This window comes from Oncorhynchus masou, chromosome 31 (genome assembly GCF_036934945.1).
Source record: "Oncorhynchus masou masou isolate Uvic2021 chromosome 31, UVic_Omas_1.1, whole genome shotgun sequence".
Classification (NCBI taxonomy): domain Eukaryota; kingdom Metazoa; phylum Chordata; class Actinopteri; order Salmoniformes; family Salmonidae; genus Oncorhynchus; species Oncorhynchus masou.
In genome coordinates this window covers 77,785,196-77,809,344 of record NC_088242.1, presented here as the reverse complement: position 1 = coordinate 77,809,344, position 24,149 = coordinate 77,785,196, and the positions used below count along the sequence as shown (strand labels likewise).

General features: G+C 43.9%; 2 protein-coding genes across 7 annotated transcripts in view; one reads left to right on the top strand and one right to left on the bottom strand.

Annotated features, from left to right (window-relative positions):
• The window catches only part of kiaa0513 (KIAA0513 ortholog), a 48,834-nt gene extending 38,679 nt beyond the window's left edge, over positions 1 to 10,155 (bottom strand). For 2 of the 6 annotated variants that reach the window (XM_064952025.1, XM_064952026.1), the window contains exons 1-2: positions 9,625 to 10,152; positions 1,491 to 2,015 (exon numbers count right to left, since the gene is read on the bottom strand). In XM_064952025.1, coding sequence (XP_064808097.1) covers positions 1,491 to 1,894 — 404 coding nt within the window. In that variant the 5' untranslated portion in view covers positions 1,895 to 2,015; positions 9,625 to 10,152. Of the gene's footprint in view, positions 1 to 1,490; positions 2,016 to 8,417; positions 8,546 to 9,624 lie in introns of those variants that run through there. The other 4 variants (XM_064952022.1, XM_064952024.1, XM_064952028.1 and 1 more) reach the window with 4 other exon arrangements.
• A 9,744-nt stretch (positions 10,156 to 19,899) lies between these two features.
• On the top strand, positions 19,900 to 22,458 carry LOC135525020 (beta-1,3-galactosyltransferase 2-like). Its single transcript, XM_064952801.1, has 2 exons — positions 19,900 to 19,964; positions 21,408 to 22,458. Exons 1-2 carry the CDS (start codon positions 19,900 to 19,902, stop codon positions 22,456 to 22,458), a joined length of 1,116 nt encoding a protein of 371 aa, XP_064808873.1.
• The last annotated feature ends 1,691 nt before the right edge of the window (positions 22,459 to 24,149 follow it).

The following is a 24,149-nucleotide window of genomic DNA, read 5'->3' as shown; positions in this document are numbered from 1 at the left end:
CGTTATCTGGAGTGATGAATCACGCTTCACCATCTGGCAGTCTGACGGAAGAATCTGGGTTTGGCGGATGCAATGTGCCGAATGTAAAGTTTGGTGGAGGAGGAATAATAGTCTAGGGCTGTTTTTCATGTTTCAGCATGACAATGCCCCCGTGCAGAAAGAGAGGTCCATCCAGAAATGGTTTGTCGAGATAGGTGTGGAAGAACTTGACTGGTCTGCACAGAGCTCTGACCTTTACCCCGTCAAACAACTTTGGGATGAATTGGAACACCAACTGCGAGCCAGGCCTAATCGCCCAACATCAGTGCCCGACCTCACTAATGCTTGTGAATGGATGGAAGTAAATCTCTGCAGCAATGTTCCAACATCTTGTTCAATGCCTTCCTAGAAGAGGGGAGGCTGTTATAGTAGCAAAGGGAAAACTAACTCCATATTAATGCCCATGATTTTGGAATTAGATGTTCGACAAGCAGGTGTCTACATACTTTTGGTCATGTTGTGTACCTTTTTTTAAAAGGTAGGGGCGTGGATCAGAAAACCAGTCAGTATCTGGTGTGACCATATTTCACCTCATGCAGCGTGACATCTCTTTCACAAATGTTGATCAGGCTGTTGATTGTGGCCTGTGGAATGTTGTCCCACTGCTCTTCAATGGCTATGCGAAGTTGCTGGATATTGGCGGGAACTGGAAAATGCTGTCGTACACGTCGATCCAGAGCATCTTTAACATGCTCAAAGAGTGACATATTCAAATTGCCATTGATAAAATGCAATTGTGTTCATTGACCGTAGCTTATGCCTGCCCATACCATAACCCAACCATTGGGCACTCTGTTCACAATGTTGACTTCAGCAAACCGCTCGCCCACACAACGCCACACACGTGGTCTGAGGTTGTGAGGCTGGTTCGGCATACTGCAAAATTCTCTAAAACGATTTTGGAGGTGGCTTATGGTAGAGAAATTAACATTAATTTATCTGCCAACAGCTCTGGTGGACAGTCCTGCAGTCAGCATGCACATTTCACACTCCCTCAACACTTGAGACATCTGTGGCATTGTATTATGTGACAAAAGTGCACATTTTATTGTACCCAGCACAAGGTGCACCTGTGTAAGTAATGACCATGCTGTGTAATCGGCTACTTGATATTCCACATCTGTCAGGTGGATGGATTATCTTGGCAAAGATTAAATGCTCACTAACAGGGATGTAAACAAATTTGCGCACAACATTTTATAGAAATGTGCTTTTTGTGCTTATGGAAAATTTCTGGGAACTTTTATTTCTGCTCATGAAAAATGCGTCCAACACTTTACATGTTGCGTTTATATTTTTCAGTATTTTACACTCATACTAAACCCTCATAAAAGACCCTATCCATGTTTAAGTACCACTGTAAAATAGTTCATTCTAGCTACACATACTGTACAGGCCCTCAGGGACAGACCCACACCACCCCACATTCAGAGAATCCAGGGTGATCTTACTTTCCATGAAACACCATCTCCACGTAAGCTTTCATGAACTCCTGATTCTCCACTGCCTCTACCCCAAGCTCTGCGCTGTGATTGGACGAGGAGGATGAGTGCCGTGAGTTCCACTGCTGGGAGTGTGGGTCCATGTCATTCTCACTGTCTGCCGACTCTGTGGCATCACTGTCCCTGTCCTCTCCCCCACAATGGTGGGGGGAGCTGGGCATGGGGGCCAGGGGATCAGGCAACCGTGGCTCCAGGAGAACAATGGAGGCAGGCTCTTGGAACAGCGGCTCAGAGGGGAAAATGTCTGTATGGAGCAGCGCCCCACTAGGAGGACTTGCAAATGAGGGGGCTGTATCGTCTGAACATGAAGGGATATCAAAGTCTATGAGGTTTTCCACAGCTACCCCCTCCATTGTTGAGGACAGAGAACAGAGATGGCAGTGCTAAAGTAGACAGGAGTAGGCTCTTCAGACGCTCTCATCCACGAGGGGCGCTGTAACAGAATGGACTCAATGCCCACACACCCATTGCACACTGTGAAGAGAGGAGAGAGGGAACTGTTACTTATAACACTCATAGGCCAACTTTAACCAAATAAGACAATATAATGATGTACAGTAATGCTGTTGATATGACTGTTTGGATATGAACGGATATTGTGTTTTCCATCAGTATTGAAGCTGTCTTTAACCAGGTAGGCCAGTTCTCATTTACAACTGCGACCTGACCAAGATAAAGCAAAGCAGTGCGACAAAAAACAACACAGAGTTACACATGGGATAAACAAACGTACAGTCAATAACACAATAGAAAATCTATATACAGTGTGTGTAAATGTAGTAAGATTAAGGAGGTAAAGCAATAAATAGGCCGTAGTGGCGAAATAATTACAATTTAGCATTAAGACTGGAGTGATTGATGTGTAGATGGTGATGCGCAAGTAGAGACACCGGGGTGCAAAAGAGCAAAAAAAATAACAATATGGGGATGAGGTAGTTGGGTGGGATATTTACAGATGGGCTGTGTACAGGTGCAGTGATCGGTAAGCTGCTCTGACAACTAATGCTTATAGTTAGTGAGGGAGATAAGTCTCCAGCTTCAGTGACTTCTGCAATTTGTTCCAGTCATTGGCAGCAGAGAACTGGAAGGAAAGGCGGCCAAACGAGGTGTTGGCTTTGAGGATGACCAGTGAAATATACCTGCTGGAGCGCACACTATGGGTGGGTGTTGCTATGGTGACCAGTGAGCTGAGATAAGGCGGGGCTTTACCTAGCAGACTTATAGTTGACCTAAAGCCAGTGGGTTTGGCGACGGATATGTAGCGAGGGCCAGCCAACGAGAGCATACAGGTCGCAGTGGTGGGTAGTATATGGAGCTTTAGTGACAAAACGGATGGCACTGTGATAGACTACATCCAATTTGCTGAGTAGAGTGTTGGAGGCTATTTCTTCTGAAGTTAAGCCATTTTGCTTCTCTGTCAGAGGAACAGTTTTGCCTGCTTTTGCCCTGATCCTGGATCTGGCAGCTCTGCCAGTCTAACCCCCAGGCTGATGTCTGGTCTGATCCTGGATCTGGCAGCTCTGCCAGTCTAACCCCCTGGCTGATGTCTGGTCTGATCCTGGATCTGGCAGCTCTGCAAGTCTAACCCCCTGGCTGATGTCATCTGACTGAAAGACTGGGGATATTATTGAGATAAGGAGGACATAATATAGGATTGGGACAGTTGGACTGTAACCCAGCATTAATGAACACACACGCCGATGCACCAAACATGCCGCTTCGCTCCACAGGTAGTATCACATTTTCATTTCACTTCATTACAGTACAACGGTTTGATTTGTTTGATCGTAGCTAGCTAGCTACATAGCCGTCTTTGTATCTAAGACAATTGTGTAGTCTAGAGCGATTTTCTAGGTTAGCTAGCCAGCTATTGTCGTTCTTTTAACGTAACGTAACGTAATCAACACTGCTAGCTAGCCAGCTAGCCCCCGAATAGCAGCACTGTAGAAACTATTACACTCGACGGAACGACTTGATTAGTGTAGTGTCAACAACGCAGCCACTGCCAGCTAGCCTACTCCAGCAGTACTGTATCATTTCAATCATTTTAGTCAATAAGATTCTTGCTACGTAAGCTTAACTTTCTGAACATTCGAGACGTGTAGTCCATTTGTCATTCCAATCTCCTTTGCATTAGCGTAGCCTCTTCTGTAGCCTGTCAACTATGTGTCTATCTATCCCTGTTCTCTCCTCTCTGCACAGACCATACAAACGCTCCACACCGCGTGGCCGCGGCCACCCTAATCTGGTGGTCCCAGCGCGCACGACCCACGTGGAGTTCCAGGTCTCCGGTAGCCTCTGGAACTGCCGATCTGCGGCCAACAAGGCAGAGTTCATCTCAGCCTATGCCTCCCTCCAGTCCCTCGACTTCTTGGCACTGACGGAAACATGGATCACCACAGATAACACTGCTACTCCCACTGCTCTCTCTTCGTCCTCTCACGTGTTCTCGCACACCCCGAGAGCTTCTGGTCAGCGGGGTGGTGGCACCGGGATCCTCATCTCTCCCAAGTGGTCATTCTCTCTTTCTACCCTTACCCATCTGTCTATCGCCTCCTTTGAATTCCATGCTGTCACAGTTACCAGCCCTTTCAAGCTTAACATCCTTATCATTTATCGCCCTCCAGGTTCCCTCGGAGAGTTCATCAAGGAGCTTGATGCCTTGATAAGCTCCTTTCCTGAGGACGGCTCACCTCTCACAGTCCTGGGCGACTTTAACCTCCCCACGTCTACCTCTGACTCATTCCTCTCTGCCTCCTTCTTTCCACTCCTCTCCTCTTTTGACCTCACCCTCTCACCTTCCCCCTACTCACAAGGCAGGCAATACGCTCGACCTCATCTTTACTAGATGCTGTTCTTCCACTAACCTCATTGCAACTCCCCTCCAAGTCTCCGACCACTACCTTGTATCCTTTTCCCTCTCGCTCTCATCCAACACTTCCCACACTGCCCCTACTCGGATGGTATCGCGCCGTCCCAACCTTCGCTCTCTCTCCCCGCTACTCTCTCCTCTTCCATCCTATCATCTCTTCCCTCTGCTCATACCTTTTCCAACCTATCTCCTGATTCTGCCTCCTCAACCCTCCTCTCTTCCCTTTCTGCATCCTTTGACTCTCTATGTCCCCTATCCTCCAGGCCGGCTCGGTCCTCCCCTCCCGCTCCGTGGCTCGACGACTCATTGCGAGCTCACAGAACAGTGCTCCGGGCAGCCGAGCGGAAATGGAGGAAAACTCGCCTCCCTGCGGACCTGGCATCCTTTCACTCCCTCCTCTCTACATTGTCCTCCTCTGTCTCTGCTGCTAAAGCCACTTTCTACCACTCTAAATTCCAAGCATCTGCCTCTAACCCTAGGAAGCTCTTTGCCACCTTCTCCTCCCTCCTGAATCCTCCTCCCCCTCCCCTCCTCCCTCTCTGCAGATGACTTCGTCAACCATTTTGAAAAGAAGGTCGACGACATCCGATCCTCGTTTGCTAAGTCAAACGACACCGCTGGTTCTGCTCACACTGCCCTACCCTGTGCTCTGACCTCTTTCTCCCCTCTCTCTCCAGATGAAATCTCGCTTCTTGTGACGGGCGGCCGCCCAACAACCTGCCCGCTTGACCCTATCCCCTCCTCTCTTCTCGAGACCATTTCCGGAGACCTTCTCCCTTACCTCACCTCGCTCATCAACTCATCCCTGACCGCTGGCTACGTCCCTTCCGTCTTCAAGAGAGCGAGAGTTGCACCCCTTCTGAAAAAACCTACACTCGACCCCTCCGATGTCAACAACTACAGACCAGTATCCCTTCTTTCTTTTCTCTCCAAAACTCTTGAACGTGCCGTCCTTGGCCAGCTCTCCCACTATCTCTCTCAGAATTACCTTCTTGATCCAAATCAGTCAGGTTTCAAGACTTGTCATTCAACTGAGACTGCTCTTCTCTGTATCACGGAGGCGCTCCGCACTGCTAAAGCTAACTCTCTCTCCTCTGCTCTCATCCTTCTAGACCTATCGGCTGCCTTCGATACTGTGAACCATCAGATCCTCCTCTCCACCCTCTCCGAGTTGGGCATCTCCGGCGCGGCCCACGCTTGGATTGCGTCCTACCTGACAGGTCGCTCCTACCAGGTGGCGTGGCGAGAATCTGTCTCCGCGCCACGCGCTCTCACCACTGGTGTCCCCCAGGGCTCTGTTCTAGGCCCTCTCCTATTCTCGCTATACACCAAGTCACTTAGCTCTGTCATAACCTCACATGGTCTCTCCTATCATTGCTATGCAGACGACACACAATTAATCTTCTCCTTTCCCCCTTCTGATGACCAGGTGGCGAATCGCATCTCTGCATGTCTGGCAGACATATCAGTGTGGATGACGGATCACCACCTCAAGCTGAACCTCGGCAAGACGGAGCTGCTCTTCCTCCCGGGGAAGGACTGCCCGTTCCATGATCTCGCCATCACGGTTGACAACTCCATTGTGTCCTCCTCCCAGAGCGCTAAGAACCTTGGCGTGATCCTGGACAACACCCTGTCGTTCTCAACTAACATTATGGCGGTGGCCCGTTCCTGTAGGTTCATGCTCTACAACATCCGCAGAGTACGACCCTGCCTCACACAGGAAGCGGCGCAGGTCCTAATCCAGGCACTTGTCATCTCCCGTCTGGATTACTGCAACTCGCTGTTGGCTGGGCTCCCTGCCTGTGCCATTAAACCCCTACAACTCATCCAGAACGCCGCAGCCCGTCTGGTGTTCAACCTTCCCAAGTTCTCTCACGTCACCCCGCTCCTCCGCTCTCTCCACTGGCTTCCAGTTGAAGCTCGCATCCGCTACAAGACCATGGTGCTTGCCTACGGAGCTGTGAGGGGAACGGCACCGCAGTACCTCCAGGCTCTGATCAGGCCCTACACCCAAACAAGGGCACTGCGTTCATCCACCTCTGGCCTGCTCGCCTCCCTACCACTGAGGAAGTACAGTTCCCGCTCAGCCCAGTCAAAACTGTTCGCTGCTCTGGCCCCCCAATGGTGGAACAAACTCCCTCACGACGCCAGGACAGCGGAGTCAATCACCACCTTCCGGAGACACCTGAAACCCCACCTCTTCAAGGAATACCTAGGATAGGATAAAGTAATCCTTCTCACCCCCCCTTAAATGGTTTAGATGCACTATTGTAAAGTGGCTGTTCCACTGGATGTCAGAAGGTGAATTCACCAATTTGTAAGTCGCTCTGGATAAGAGCGTCTGCTAAATGACTTAAATGTAAATGTAAATGTTTTATAAAAGTAAGAAAATAAAGGAATATGGTCATTCATTTAGCCTGTTTTTCACACAACACACACAACACCTTTTCAGTTGTTCATGTCAAATCAATGAACTACAGCTTACTCTTTTGAAACCTGAACATGCCTCAGTTGTGAAATTTCACTCTTGACATTTTGGTGTATTAGATGTTAGCTAAAATAGGCTTTATCTGACTTGTTCACAAAATGTCAAGAGGGAAATATCCCAACTCTTTTTTTCTCTCGCAGCTTTACCACAAGGGCCGAGGTGAGCCGAGCTGAGTGAGAAAAAACAGGTTTCTCTGTTGTTGTGGTTCCCACTGCAGTACTAACGGCACGGCACGGCAGAATCACCTTCCAGATATGCCATTGGCCTATGCACTGAGCCCCCCTGGCTGCCCTCCGAGTGAGGGGGAGACCTTTAGTTGAGCTCAGGAAATCTCAGCGGTGAGTGCACAGGCTGAAGTATTTCTGGTTCCCTAGCAAGAGAACAGGCCCCCAGTCCTGCTCAACCACCCACACACTCTCCCTCAGGGGATTGAGCATAGAGGACAGGGACGGGACGCTTTTCATCACAAATGACGGGATACTGAAAAGCTTGAGTAATTAGGTCTACTGGATTTATGACTTGAGAGATGTGAGAGAGGGGTTGTAGAAAGACACTGCATTGCATTGATCCATGTGTACGATCCAGGCTGTAATGAAATTATAAACTGAACATACGTACATTTACTGTAGACAGGATCTGGCACCTAGTTCTATATTGCAGACAAACACATCTCATATTTGTATTATCAAAATTAATATCTAAGTGTATCTCTTCCATCGTCAACTAATATCTAGTTTTCAACAATCACAAGTGGTCATTACATAAAGTGTGGCATTGTTCTATTATGAGGTCTTGTTATCATGTAAAATATGCCCTTGCAAACATTCATGTGAGTGCATGACACATAAAAGCCATGTTATACTAATGTCCCCATGTTCACCCCAGGAAATATTATTCAGTAGGCTCGTCTCTCCACAACCATCATACTCTATGTGACAGACTGAGTAGAGGAAACATCTTGTCATTTCAGTGTGGATCATATTATTTTCTGATTTTCTTCCTTCAGTCCTCACTGGCATTCTAAAATTACATTTCATGGTCTGCAGGCCAGGAACTGAAGTCTTGCTTGCTTGGAGTGTCCTCCCTATAATATCTTAGCAATACATTCTAAATGCTCCTTACCCCAATGTAGGAGGGCTGTTGTCCAGTCCAGACGCCTGACTGTCCTGACTCAAACCAGACTTTGAGAGGAGGGTGAACTGGTTCAGTCATATCTAATCACAGGCATTTGAACACTTGAATGTCCATGTAGCCTGCCCCTTTCTTCCATGGGAGTGGACTAGCAACATAGATAAGACTGACTGAGTGCATAACTAAACATTTCACACCGAAGGGAATGTGGGAAAGAAAAGACTGATAAGGGAGGTTTGGAATCTTGATTCGTTTTGCCTTGCTGCTAGTGCAATGGCTGGATGCTGTATATACGATCTGACCTAACATGACATGGACACAGCTAGTTCAGAGAGAAAAAGGCGGTCTAAAATAAATGACTTAGAGGACATGCATTACTCACTCCAATTTGGTAGGCAAAATTCAGTTTTCTTTGCAAAGTAGGCATTTCACATAGCTCATTGTTCTTTTCACATGGCTGTTTGTTTCTTTGGTGCATCATCTTACAACAACTTGAATCTGAAGCAGAGAAAACACATCAGTCTTCCAAGCTCCCTTTTTTTGTCCAAGAATCAAACAAGTACGATACCCAACAAACATGTCCTGCTGAGAACCAACATCCCTATATTATTAACAAGTTTTCCCAAATAAGTCAAACCCTCCTCCCCTTCATGACCTTGATCAAACAAGGTCACTTAAATAGAGCTTCCATGGTGACAAATTAAGATAAGCTGTTAAGACCACTTGGACACGACAGCAAAGCAGGAGCCAGAAGAGACAACAGTCAGTGTGTGAATGACCATATAAATGTTAACAGGAAGTGCTCTTCCATGTGCAGTTCCAGATAAAACCAAACAAAACCAATGAGTAGCCTATTATGAGTAAGCTTCATCACGAACACCAGCCTGCTCTTACTAGTACTTTTAACTGGTGTATGAAATGTACTCTCTATAAATAAAGTTATTATACATGAGTAAAATAAAAACAAAACATTTCCAACCTGATACGGCCATGGTACTTTTATCAAAGATAGAGCTAGTGAGAGTGACACTGTATCGAAACGATGTCTAATTGTTTTGGGAAAAATGCAGTAGCTACTTTCCCATCAGTAAGGCTACATTGTTGTTATTGCCAATATGTGTGTACGAGGTAAGCTTCCAGAACAACATGCTTGATCGTAAGAACAGTCAAGTAGGTCTAGTAGCCTCTCCACAACCATCGTCCAAGTAACGTTAACTTGAAAGCATATTTTTAGGAAATAGATCGAATACTGTAAACGACACCCATTAGGTTAGGCTACAGTATGGTAGTTTACTCGTATATTTAGTGTTCAATTTTTTTAAACATGCACTTCAGAGGGATAAGCCCATGTTACGCAGCCAATAAACATCTATACGGTTGCCAGTGACTGCCAACACCACCACCACTTGACATCTCCAGCAATCTGATGATGAATGACAGACATCTAGTAGGCCTACAGTGTGAAATCGAAATAAGATTGTATACGGCTTGTCAATAAAACACACCAAATTACAAGCGTATGTCGAGAAATTGATTATATTAAAACATATGATATAATAACAGTACATTTCCTTTAAAGTTGTACGTACATGAAATGTCCTAGGTTGATGAGGGGTTTAGTCTTCCCTGTATGCGTCGGATCCTGCTCACTTCAGTAGTCAAAACAGACATGCGCAATCAAGCACGACTGTAAAGTGGGGGTGGGGAACCCAATGACGTCACTAAGTATCCCGTTCATGTCCTCTCGAAAACTCGGGCCCTCCGAGTTAAAATGTGTTAAAATGAACGTAAATTATTTGCGTAGTGCTTCTTATTGGTTGATTCTGATATTTCCTTAGTGGGAAACTCTGGAATATTATTTCCACAACAAGTAAGCAAGTCAGACATTTTCGAGTTACCGAATTTAACGTTTTTGTTGTTGTTCCTAACAGACTATGAACACGGAAGTAAATGTTTTACTTTTTTCGATATTTTTTTTACCTGAACGTCCCAACTCTGTCGTGGCCCCATTTAACTTGACGTTGAAAATGGTTAAGATAATAGTAAAGGTTCAGTAATGGTAAACGTTAGAGTACGGATATCCTAATGATCCCAGATTGAACTAACACCAACACATGTTCACGCGAAAATAAGACAATACCAATTGAGGAGCTTTTGTATGGGGGGCAATGAGATAGTGTCGAAATTGGTCAATTATAACAGTTAATTGCTTATTTGATCGAATATAAGATTCATAATGCTTAGGTTGATGCAATGTAGGCTACTGATATATGTGATAAGACATTCTGACAACCTTGTAAATAACGATTTTATACCGGAGTTGTACCATATGTTCACATGCGTATCTGCCCTATCGTTGGCTAGAATGTTCCCACCTGATCTCGCTTCCTCCCGCCTACCTTTCGCATGTAAGGACATGCGTTTCCATTGTTAGAGCGGTCAGTTGACCATCTTGTCAATATAATAGATCATTTTTGCTCTGCATCTAAACGGGAAAAGGGCCAGTAATATTTGAGCAGACTTCGTCACGATACTGATGACCAACCAATATCATTTGTGGTTATAGCGCATTTGTGGTTATTGCCCTTTCCAAGTCAACACTGTAATACTGTGAATGTAAATAATCTATAACCATTTCCATTGGCTATAGGACTTCAAATCTCTTCCTATATCATAATGGGTGTTGTTTCCAATTACGAAGAAAGACAGAAAGATGACAAGCACATGTTTTAAATTAATTCAGAGTCAGAGACTCAGAGTTAAGAGTCTTAACCTACCTACAAAAACATGTCAAAAGAATTACAGGTGCAGTGTTTAGAGGTGTAGGCTACGCTAATAAAGCTGACTTGCAGCAGCTGCCAGGCTGTGGAACTTCTGAGGGAGGAGGACAGTCATGAAGTGCAGCTTGTCCTTTTTTAGGCTCTGAGCAACCATCTACTTTAAACCCAACCCCATGTACTTTCTTCTCATACAGGGACCACTTTACCAGCCCCTCTCCTGGGGAGCTGCGGGTCACATCCAGTCACAGTTAGTACCCAGGGATCAGTGTGCTTAACAGGCCTATTCATGAAGAAAAGTAGCTCAGGACTGTACTTCTAATAGTGTGCTGGACTGTTGTGAAGATCATGAAGTTATGGATCCAAGAAATAGCTATACTGTCGTCAGTTTATATCAGTGTGCATTGCATGCAAGCAATATTGCCCCAATTTTTTACCTTTATTTAGCTAGGCAAGTCAGTTAAGAACAAATTCTTATTTTCAATGACAGCCTAGGAACAGTGGGTTAAGTGCCTTGTTTAGGGGCAGAACAACAGATTTTTACATTGTCAGCTCAGGGATTCAATCTTGCAACCTTTTGGTTGCTAGTCCAATGCTTTAACCACTAGGTTACAATATGCCATCATTTTCCTTGCACAGCTTCTCCTCCTCTTCAATGACTGTTCCTGTAAGTGGCATTTGAGGGAATATAGGGAGTGATCAGATGTTGCCGTGTTTTGAAATTAATATGATCTCTACAAGCTCTTTATTGTGACTGACTTGTTTCCATAAATAGGGACAAAACAGTTATATCAACAAATAATGATCTAGTGGCCACCTGACCAGTTTATTTGATGATGCATCTCTCTTTCTTTTATCCCTATTATTCTTATCTTGTGAAAAGATAATGTTCATATCCTCAGAGACAAAATCAATATCTCCTTATAACTTTCAGGTCATTGATAACAGTTATTAACTTGCATAATACATTGGAATTATTTTGCTGATCACAAATGGCATCAACCATGCCAATGTAACAGTAGGTTATGTAGTTCAGGTCCTGACTAACCAAATCTAGGGCCCTAGTGTAACCGATGTGAAATGGCTAGCTAGTTAGCGGTGGTGCACGGTAATAGTGTTTCAGTCGGTGACGTCACTCGCTTTGAGACCTTGAAGTAGTGGTTCCCCTTGCTCTGCAAGGGCCATGGCTTTTGTGGAGTGATGGGTAACGATGCTTCGTGGGTGTCAGTTGTTGATGTGTGCAGAGGGTCCCTGGTTTGAGCCCGGGTTCAGGCGAGGAGAGGGACGGAAGCTACACTGTTACACTAGGCAAGAACATTTTAGATGGCCCACTCTTGGTGGCAGAGACACAATTTTTCACTTTTAAACCAATTTTTTTTTTTTTTTTTTTTTTTTTTTTTTTTTTTTTTTTTTGTGGAAAAGTTTTATTAGTACAATTCCTTTAAAAACAGCTCATACATTTTTTACATAATTTATACACATAAAAACGGCAACAAAGCATAAAACACAGCATTTGAAGGTTACATTTAAATTTGTTAAAAAGTACATGTTGTTAAAACCAATGAAAACAACTATGAATAAAAGTACTTTCCTTGTAAAAACATCAAATCTGTAAAAGCCATTTAAAATGTGTACAAATGATCTAACAAAGGTAAAACATTTTTAAGACATGAAAAACATGTTAAAAAGCCACTTTGTTAAAAAGTCTGTCTTCAGTCCCTTGTACAGGAGCGGGGTGAGTCTTTATCAAGCTCACCTCATCCTGCTCTTCTGAATGGATCATCTTCCCGTCCTTCGGGGCCCAGAGGGGATCATTATGGCCAAACAGTTCTATTTTTGTTTCATCAGACCAGAGGACATTTCTCCAAAAAGTACCATCTTTGTCCCCATGTGCAGTTGCAAACCGTAGTCTGGCTTTTTTTAATCGCGGTTTTGGAACAGTGGCTTCTTCCTTGCTGAGCGGCCTTTCAGGTTATGTCGATATAGGACTCGTTTTACTGTGGATATAGATACTTTTGTACCTGTTTCCTCCAGCATCTTCACAAGGTCCTTTGCTGTTGTTCTGGGATTGATTTGCACCAAAGTACGTTCATCTCTAGGAGACAGAACACGTCTCCTTCCTGAGCGGTGTGATGGCTGCATGGTTCCATGGGGTTTATACTGGCACACTATTGTTTGTATAGACGAACGTGGTACCTTCAGGCATTTGGAAATTGCTCCAAAGGATGATACAGACTTGTGGAGGTCTACTTTTTTTCTGAGGTTAATAATATAAATAATTAAATTAAGTTACTATGATGATAATAGTCTTATCATGATACAATAACAGAACTGGTACATAAACACTGCTTCAGGAACAGGTGAGGGAACAGAAGGAGGAGTAGCACAAGATGGGTGAAAAGAACTCACCCCAGCAGGATAGAAAATGGTTCATTATTGACCTCTCTGACTGCCTATGAAAGCCCTAAGACCATTTAGGTGGATTAAAGGACTGTTCCAAAAGATAGGAGAACTTACTGTATCAAATCCAACACATGACACACCTTCACCTTCCTAAATTAGAAAAGACAGAAAAGTAATTATTATCAAAACCCTTTTTATTTCAGTAACCACTTAAACTTGAATACATATGTAGTGATACAGTGGGGAGAACAAGTATTTGATACACTGCCGATTTTGCAGGATTTCCTACTTACAAAGCATGTAGAGGTCTGTAATTTTTTATCATAGGTACACTTCAACTGTGAGAGGAATCTAAAACAAAAATCCAGAAAATCACATTGTATGATTTTTAAGTAATTAATTTGCATTTTATTGCATGACATACGTATTTCATACATCAGAAAAGCAGAACTTAATATTTGGTACAGAAACCTTTGTTTGCAATTACAGAGAACATAAGTTTCCTGTAATTCTTGACCAGGTTTGCACACACTGCATCAGGGATTTTGTCCCACTCCTCCATACAGACCTTCTCCACATCCTTCAGGTTTTGGGTCTGACGCTGGGCAATACGGACTTTCAGCTCCCTACAAAGATGTTCTATTGGGTTCAGGTCTGGAGACTGGCTAGGCCACTCCAGGACCTTGAGATGCTTCTTACGGAGCCATTGCTGAGTTGCCCTGGCTGTGTGTTTCGGTTCATTGTCATGCTGGAAGACCCAGCCACGACCCATCTTCAACGCTCTTACTGAGGGAAGGAGGTTGTTGGCCTCGATCTCGCAATACATGGCCCATCCATACTCCCCTCAATACGGTGCAGTTGTCCTGTCCCCTTTGCAGAAAAGCATCCCCAAAGAATTATGTTTCCACCTCCATGCTTCATGGTTGGGATGGTGTTCTTGGAGTTGTACTCATCCTTCTTCTTCCTCCAAACACAGCGAGTGGAGTTTAGACCAAAAAGCTCTATTTTTGGCTCATCAGACCTGTCGTGTCTTTGGCTATGCCGGATTAAGTGATATGACATGCTATTCTATAAAATCATTTCTCTGTAATTAATATTACCTGATTGAGCTAATCATGTAAATGTAATTAACTAGAGAGTCGGGGCACCACAAAATAATATTTATGGAGCTGTTATCTTCCGAATAAACTCTTAAAGACCTAGTAATATTTTACATCAATATTAATCGTCACCTTAATTCAGTCTCTTCTGAAAGTTGTAAATTCTTGGTTATCTTCACGAACCCTGGCTAACAAGTTGAATCAGCAATACAAAATTGGGTTTAATTATTTATTTACTAAATACCTAACTAATCACACAGAATTACACATACACATAATTAATCATAACTTGATTACAAATTACGTCATAAAGGAAAACATCCCTAGCGGGCAGAACAGATATGACAACTTGTTACACAAAAGAAAAGGGGCTGGGTTTGAGTGAAAGAGCGGGAAGACTGAGAAAAAAAAGGAAGAAGCTGTGCTATTGTAAATACAGTATCTTATGCATTCTAAGTTACGGCCCATTTGGAAAAGGAAAATGCAATAAATATTTACTCTGAGCTGCGCTTCAGTAGGTTGGTGGTAAATGGAAGGCCGTGTTGCCAAACCGAGTCCTTTGAAGAATGTATCTGGTGGTCAATTGGATACGTTGTAGTAACGTCGTTGTGTGATAGACAGGATACTCTGTCTGTTCCTTCCTAACCCTCATTTGCAGCTGCTGTTGCTCACTCAACATCTAGGAGGTATCACTTCTATAGTGAATAAGAGTTCAAAGTTCATACCATTTGCAACCAAAGCTCACGCTGATGTTGGCTTCGTTCTGTAGTTATTATCTGAACCATTCTGATATCGGACCGTCGTCCTCACATCCTCGGAACAGGAGGTTACATTGTCGTCAAGGCTTTATATAGGAAGGCGAGAAGGGTGTGTCTGAAAAGTTTTATAACCCATGTCTCTTCACAGGGGCGGGCCACTGATTGAGCAGAGCCCTAACCTTATGAAAACCCAATTCTCACATTTTAGAAGCTAAAATCACATTTAATTTCATCCCATCACGAATAATTTCATATTCAAACATTTAAATTGAACAATAATTCCATGTGAATCCGATAACTCTGATGTGTAGACTTTCCACTGTAGAGTTTATGTCATCTTATCATTGATGAGAATGTCTCAGATGACAACCGAACTGACATATATACATTAAGTACCACCACATATGTTCAATTGGTCAGATTACCAGAATATAGTTCATTTCCCACCACCTTCTGATGTTTCCAGAATCTCTATGTTAATTAAGGGGTTTGCAAATGTAACATCAGTAGGGTAGAGAGAGGAAAAAGGGGGGAAGAGGTATTTATGACTGTCATAAACCTACCCCCAGGCCAACGTCATGACAGACCTCATGACCTTCTCCAATTCTTCCTCTGGATCATCCAGATGGTCATTGGCAAACTTCAGACAGGCCTGGACATGCACTGCCTTGAGCAGGGGGACCTTGCGTGTGCTGCAGGATTTTAATCCATGACAGCGTAGTGTGTTACTAATGGTTTTCTTTGAGACTGTGGTCCCAGCTCTCTTCAGGTCATTGACCAGGTCCTGCCGTGTAGTTCTGGGCTTATCCCTCTCCTTCCTCATGACCATTGATGCCCCACGAGGTGAGATCTTGCATGGAGCCCCAGACCGAGGGTGATTGACCGTCATCTTGAACCTCTTCCATTTTCAAATAATTGCGCCAACAGTTGTTGCCTTCTCACCAAGCTGCTTGCCTATTGTCCTGTAGCCCATCCCAGCCTTGTGCAGGTCTACAATTTTATCCCTGATGTACTTACACAGCTCTCTGGTCTTGGCCATTGTGGAGAGGTTGGAGTCTGTTTGATTGAGTGTGTGGACAGGTGTCTTTTATACAGGTAACACGTTCAAACAGGTGCAGTTAATACAGGTAATGAGTGGAGAACAGGAGGGTTCTTAAAGAAAAACGAACAGGTCTGTGAGAGACGGAATTCTTACTGGTTGGTAGGTGATCAAATAGGTATGTCATGCAATAAAATGCTAATTAATTACTTAAAAATCATATAATGTGATTTTCTGGATTTATTTTAGATTCCGTCTCTCACAATTGAAGTGTACCTATGATAAAAATTACAGACCTCTACATGCTTTGTAAGTAGGAAAACCTGCAAAATCGGCAGTGTATCAAATACTTGTTCTCCCCACTGTATATTGAGCAGAAGTGTTTTTAATCAAGAAAAAATGACCTTGCCATTGGGAGGATCCATCCAAACTCATGGTTAGTCATTCCAAGGAGCACAGGAACCTTCTGGACCAGATTCACATCTAAAATGCAACCGGCTCAATGGTTGAAAACAGGCCTAACCTGACCTCTTGTGGCTGTTATTGTTATAACTTTACAGTAATATCTAAGGGAGATGCTACTGTATGGTACTATAGAGGCTTTCGTCTGAGGTCTAACAATTTAAACCACAGGAAATTAATAATTTGAACCATCATAGGAAGAAATGCACATGCAACATATCTTCCATATGTCTCAACTGGTAATAGCTAGTTGACCTTTTTTATTGCATTCACCAAATCCTCTTCACTTCTCATAAACTTGACAAGCTACTCATTAGTAGTGTAGAAACACTGCCAGGTTAGACATCATTATCATCACCTAGACATCACCTGGCCAGTTGTTCAAACATCACATAGCATTCCAAACTTTTATATAATTGATTGATAAACCAGTTAACAGTTTGAACGGATTCAAATGTGATTTGAATTAATGTTGGATGATTTGTGAGACAGGTACAATAACTTAGCTTGGACCAGAGGCTCTTTTGTAGTGTCACGAACCAGCTCGTACCCCGTAACAAAGTAGACAACGTGGAGATAATATATTTATTAAATAAAGTAAACTATATACAATTAACAATAGTGTCAGTAATCAGTAGTGTGAGTGAGTGGTTACATGCATACATGGTCATAATAATGGGTGTTGCAAGGTCCCAAAACAAGGTTGCAAGGTGCCTCTTTTTAACAATATGGAGGCCCTGATGCCTCCTGCAAATTCCCCTGCGATGCTGACTGACTCTGGGTCCCCACCAAAGCTCTCAATGTTCTCCTGGACCCACTTCAGATTTGCAGTGTTCTAGGAAACCCCAGTTGCCTGGTGCATGCTCATCTCCTGTGCTTTCAACAGATATGCAAAGAAATCCATGAGATACAGTGCATTCGGAAAGTATTCAGACTGCTTCACTTTTTCCACATTTTGTTACAGCTTATTCTAAAATTATGTACTTGTAACCAGTTGACGCAATACTTTTTTTTAGGTTGATCCTGAAAGTGATTTTTTTTTAAAGTGCAGAAGTGCAAAGGTTAAACCATCTGAGATGTAAGGTTGGTGTGTGCTGTTCCCATGGCTCTGCAGGCTGTTGGGCAGCCAGTCGCAGAGGACCCATAGGTGGATGGGCATAGGGTATCTTCAAATACTGCTACACCCTCTGCTCTATGTCTTTCACAATCATATACTTGCCCTGAACTTTCCTATTCTTCAGAGAGACCACTGGACTAGTCTCTGCTGGAAGCACACTAAACACAAGGGGCCTTAATCATGTAACCTGATTAAAGTCTGAGCACACAATTTTGTCGTTCTTCATAGTTTTTGTATTTAAAGGAGCCAACTAACCGTTGGAGTAAAACATCGGATGTTTCACTTTTTAAAATAAAAAAATGTAAGTGAAGTATGCTGCAACGTATGATGTTCCTGTAGTACTTTCCCCATTATTATTGTCTAGTTCAATTAAATAAATCATCTTGGTAGCTAAAGTAATCAAAATATGCATGTTATGTAATCTTTTGTAATGTACCAGTCTTTAGTATGAAATAATGAAATAAGGATTTCTTATCTATTGTGCCCAGCTAAGCACCTAAAAATACTATAGTATGGTACACGCTAAGAAGTGTTGTTTACATCATGGCTGTGTCTTTGGAAAGACAGACAGACACTCCGTTTTCATTCAAGCAAATACCCCTCCCTACACCAAGTACCTGCCCCTGAATGGCAGACACATTGATTTAACTTCTGTTTCACCAGACCCCGCCCTAACTGTCACGTCCTGACCATAGAGAGCCCTTATTTTCTATGTTAGAGTAGGTCAGGGCGTGACCTATTATTTTCTATGTGGGGTTCTAGTTTAGTTTTTCTATGTTGGTGTTTGGTATGATTCCCAATTAGAGGCAGCTGGCTATCGTTGTCTCTAATTGGGGATCATATTTAAGTAGCATTTTTTCGACCTGTGTTTTATGGGATATTGTTTGAGTTAGTGTATGTTACACCTCTTAGTTACGGTTCGTTGTTTGTTTCGTTCTTTCTTTGTTGTTTTGTGAGTTTCTAATACATAATATGTGGAAACCATATCACGCTGCAATTATTCCAACGAATGTTATTCCAACGAACGTGACAGAATATCTCATCAAACCAGGACCAAGCAGCGTGCCCAAAGAGGGAAAGATTTCTGGACATGGGAAGAAGTGATGGGTAGATACAAAACCCTTCCTTGGAGACAGACGAAAGGAGATTATGCAGGACAGCAACGATGACAGGGTTCGCGGCTACAGAAAGCCCAAGGAAAACCCCATGTTTTTGGGGGAGCACATGGAGCTGGCGGCTGAGCAGTGGGAAGAGCCAGAGACTGTCAGGGAGGCAATGGCGAAGTTGGGAGAGAGTGAGATGAGAGAGATGTTGTACAAGTATGTTCTGCTCAACATCCGACCAGAGGATCTGGTTAGCAGTCTGGTGCAACCTGTGCCGGTTCCACGCTTCTGGCCTCAAGTGCACCTCTCCAGTCCGGTACGTCATGTGTCTCCTCTTCGCACTCTCCCTGAAGTGCGTGTCCCCAGTCCGGTACGTCCTATGCCTGCTCCTCGCTCTTGCCGTGCGAAGTGTGTTAAAGTTCTGATACAATTGATTCCGGCACAGACCAGTACGTCCTGTGCCCGCTCCTCGCACCCTCCCTCAAGTGCGCCTTCCCAGTCAGGTACGTCCTGTGCCTGCTCCTCGCACTCTCCCTGAGGTACGTGTCACCAGTCCGGGGCCACCTGTGCCTGCTCCTCGCACTCTCACTGAGGTGCGTGTCACCAGTCCGGGGCCACCTGTGCCGGCCCCACGCATCAGGCCTCCAGTGCGCCTCCCCAGTCCAGGGCTTCCGGCGAAGGTCCCCGGTCTGGAACCTCCTGCGACAGTCAACGGTCCGGAATCTCCAGCTCCATGGCCGGAGTCTTCCCCTGCACCGTTGCCCAGTCTAAGCACGGCGTCCAGTCCAGCTCCCAGGCCAGAGTCTTCTTCTGCGTTGGTGCCCAGTCCAGGCACAGCGTCCAGTCCCGCTCCATGGCGGGAGCCTTCCCCTGCGCCGATGCCCAGTCCAGCCACGGCGTCCGGTCCAGCTCCATGGCCGGAGCCTTCTCCTGCGTCGGTGCTCAGTCCAGATACGGCGTCCAGTCCTGCTCCATGGCAGGAGCCTTCCTCTGCACCGATGTCCAGATCTGGTGTCCAGTCCCGCTCCATGGCAGGAGCCTTCCTTGATACCAAGGTCCAGTCCAGGCAGAGTGTTCAGCCTGGGTCCATGACTGGATCCACGGGATGAGCGGGTTCTTCGGCCCACACCAGAGCTGCCCCCGATGCTGGCGGATCCGCAGGATGAGCGGGTACTTCGCCCCGCACCAGAGCTGACACTAGACACGCCCCTAACCCTCCCTTTTGGTTTCAGGTTTTGCGGCCGGAGTCCGCACCTTTTTTTTGGGGGGGGGGGGTACTGTCACATCCTGACCATAGAGAGCCCGTATTTTCTATGTTAGAGTAGGTCAGGGCGCGACTGCGGGATTTTCTAGTTATTTTCTATGTGGGGTTCTAATTGAGTTTTTCTATGTTTCTATGTTGGTGTTTGGTCTGATTCCCAATTGGGGATCATATTTAAGTAGCATTTTTTTGACCGGTGTTTTACGGGATATTGTTTTGAGTTAGTGTATGTTACACCTCTTAGTTACGGTTCGTTGTTTGTTTTGTTCTTTCTTTGATGTATTGTGCGTTTCTAATAAATAATATGTGGAAATCATATCACGCTGCAGCTTGGTCCGATAATTATTCCAACGAACGTGACACTAACAGCCTACAGCCCAACTCACAAAACAACGGTCTTTGAACAACACGCTTAGTAAGGCTATTCAGGGATACCTAAGTTGTCAAGGGCTTTAAAAGGGCTTTAAAAGAAGGATGTAAAAACAAATAAGAACATATGTTTGCTGGAGTGAGCTTGGTCAGAGTTGGCAACTGTATTTCAAGGTGATATTGTCCAGTGATACATGAAGGGACAAATAAGTTACATTAAAGTAAGAGTCTTTGACTCTTTTGACAATAATACACCTCTTTACTTGGGTTTTGTCCTTTAGTGAAGCACTGACCTGTATCTCACTGCAGATTTGCAGTATAAGCCAGCTTTGTTCTTATAACCTTATGTCAGTTTTTTGACCAGCTGGTGTTCATAGCAATGCTCAATATCCTTTGGGGTAGTGTACTAATCCTGAATGACTTTGACTGTCTTTTTCTAGTGTTCTCTGTTGGAAATGTTACGAGACCAGATAGTGCTATTTTTAGTTGTATAGTTTATTGGCACCATGATTTAAGTATAAGGCTCTTAACTATACCCAGCGCCACTTCATGCATGCTGCCGTGCCACTATATATATAACATCACACGTAATGCTGTCTGGATTAGGATTTTGTCAGAGACTGCTGCAACATACTGTATGACCAGTATAAATCACAACAAGTTTGAAGGGCAGGCCGTGTCTGGCTGACCAGGTCAAAGAAAGCTGTTATCAATGGAACTTCAACACTTGAATATCAGTGGAACAAGTGGTAACAGGTAAATGCATTCTGACTTATATCATTGGCTTTGTGTTCTTAAAAGTCTTCACAAGACTGTCTTACAAGTAATGTATTTATAGTGGACTTAGTGATATATTGAACATGGTCTTCTATTAATATTATTATTTTTTATATCATGTTGTTCAAATAAATTAAACAATAAAAGTAAAATAATTTAGCACCTTGACCTGTTCCTCTCTTTTAAAATCTCCCCATTACTTTCAGTAAAAAAACAGAAGACAGTGGAACATGTCAATGCATGAGGTTTCTCCATCGGAGGTGTTTTGTGCTCCTCCTGGCTGTGGGGATCCTGGTGATCTTCTACGTAACCACCCTCTTCACTCTTCATATAAGCCAGACCCCACTCTGGCTGCTAGGAGGCCAGGATCTAACTCCTCTCTCTTATATCAATGGAAATAAGGGGGAGTTTTTTTCACCATACAATGTAGCATACCCACAGAAATATAAGTTTGTCCTGGATGAGCCTCATGAGTGCCAGGACCGCAGCCCCTTCCTGCTTCTGATGGTGCCAGTAGCTCCTGGTAATCTGGTAGCCCGGGAGGATATCCGGAAGACTTGGGGTAAGGAGAGCCTGGTTCTGGGACGGGCTGTGCGTCTGTTCTTCCTGTTGGGCCTGCCCAGTGGAGCGGAGGCAGAGAGGATGCAGGAGGAGGTGCTGCTTGAGAACCAGCAGTACCATGACATACTGCAGAGTGACTTCCAGGACAGCTACTTCAACCTGACCATCAAGACCATGGTGATGCTGGAGTGGCTGGCCTCTCGCTGCCCCAGCGCCTCCTTCGCCATGAAGATCGACTCTGACATGTTCCTCAATGTACACAACCTGGTCAACATGCTGATAGACCCAACTACACCAAAGCACAACTACATCACTGGGAAGTTCAGCCAAAACACACAAGTGGTGAGAGACCGCACCTCAAAGTGGTACATTCCCAATAAGGTTTACCCCAGTACCAAATTCCCTCCCTACCTTTTGGGAAATGGTTATGTATTTTCCATAGATCTTCCTGAGAAGATAGTGGAAGCATCCAAACAAGTCCGTGCCATATTTTTAGAGGATGCCTACCTGGGTATGTGTCTGAGCCATTTAGGGATTGCAGCCAGTTACCCACCTAACTCTTCCCTCTTCAAGCTTTCCATGCCCTACACTCATAATCGCTGTTACTACTCTACTGTCATCACTACCGAAATGGACCATGTGAGTGACCTGCTGCGAGTCTGGGAGGACTTACAGAGACCTGGCACCCCCTGCTAAGGACAATGAATACCTTTTAAAGCTTTGAATCCTTACCCTGCTAAGGACAATGAATACCTCTTAAAGCTTTGAATCCTTATAAGTATTAAACACACTATGTAAGCACATGCATACAAGTACTAAACAAATAAGTAGGCACACGCACACACACACACACACACACACACACACACACACACACACACACACACACACACACACACACACACACACACACACACACACACACACACACACACACACACACACACACATACACATCATGGTATCATAGTATAATTCACTCACTCTCAAACAGCTTTTTCATGTCATTCTAAAGTAGTAACATGTTATTACATAGTAATTACCACATGATATGACCAGATAATGTTGTTACAATAACAGCATTACTACACAAGTAGAGCTACGTATTGTGTAGTGTTACTGCTCGGTCTTGCAAGTATAATTTCCCATGACTGTCTTAAATTCAAATGGCAACGTGGGATGTTGTGTGTATTTTTTTAACATTTTTTATTTATTTTACCTTTATTTAACTAGGCAAGTCAGTTAAGAACAAATTCTTATTTTCAATGACGGCCTAGAAACAGTGGATTAACTGCCTGTTCAGGGGCAGAACGACAGATTTTGTACCTTGTCAGCTCGGGGATTTGAACTTGCAACTATGAAGTAAGTATCAAATTATGTTCTAAGATCTTCAAAGACAAGCATGATCTGTGTGTATCACATTATCACATGTGACAGTATAGTCTCAATTTCTGTACATCATCAAGACAAACTCATATGTGGACACAACATAACAGCTACCGTGCTGTTACACACCAGCCTTTTTCTACTGCACAAGATTTTCACTGTCACTAGATGGCAGCAGTGAATTTGACTTAAACATTTGTCTTGTGTGCTATTGTTTTGGTTGCTTGTGATTTGTACACTCAGTTGATGCCTACTTAAGATTGATATTGTTACAAATTCCTGGAATGTTTGTAAAAATATTAAACTGAATAAAAACGCTTAAACTATTGAGAATATACATTGCACACCAACAATCTATCACTTGGTTTCATTTTGGTAGTATAAATAGTGATGTGACTATTTTAAAGTGACACTCCTCAGTTTGTGCATGCCCTAAAAGAGTGAGCTAACAACAAAAATGTAAACAATGGAGCAAATGCATAACATTTTCCTATACAAATAGTAGGCTACTTGATATATACAGTCGGATACATATGTTCTCCATTAATGATATACCAGGATAGAGCAACATACATTATTTGAAGCTATATTTTCTAATGACAACATAAATCTAATCAAATCAAATTGTATTTGTCACATGCGCTGAATACAACAGGTGTAGTTGTAGACCTTACAGTGAAATGCTTAATTACAAGCCCTTAACCAACAATGCAGTTTTAATAAAAAGAAGTGTTAAGTAAAGAATATATAAGTAAAAAATCAGAGAGCAGCAGTAAAATAACAGTAGTGAGGCTATATACAGGGGGTACCGGTACAGAGTTAATGTGCGGGGGTACCGGTTAGTCGAGGTAATTGAGGTAATATGTACATGTAGGTAGAGTTAAAGTGACTATGCATAGATAATAAACAGAGAGTAGCAGCAGCGTAAAAGAGTTGAGGGGGGTGTGTGGGGGGGGGGGGGGGGTCAATGCAAATAGTCTGGGTAGCCATTGGATTAGCTG

Bases quoted from the DNA above. Each gene is read 5' to 3' on its own strand.
- LOC135525020 (XM_064952801.1), top strand. From the start codon at position 19,900: ATGAGCGGGTTCTTCGGCCCACACCAGAGCTGCCCCCGATGCTGGCGG. The intron at 19,965-21,407 runs GTACTTCGCCCC...CATTACTTTCAG, and splicing joins CGGATCCGCAGGATGAGCGG to TAAAAAAACAGAAGACAGTG.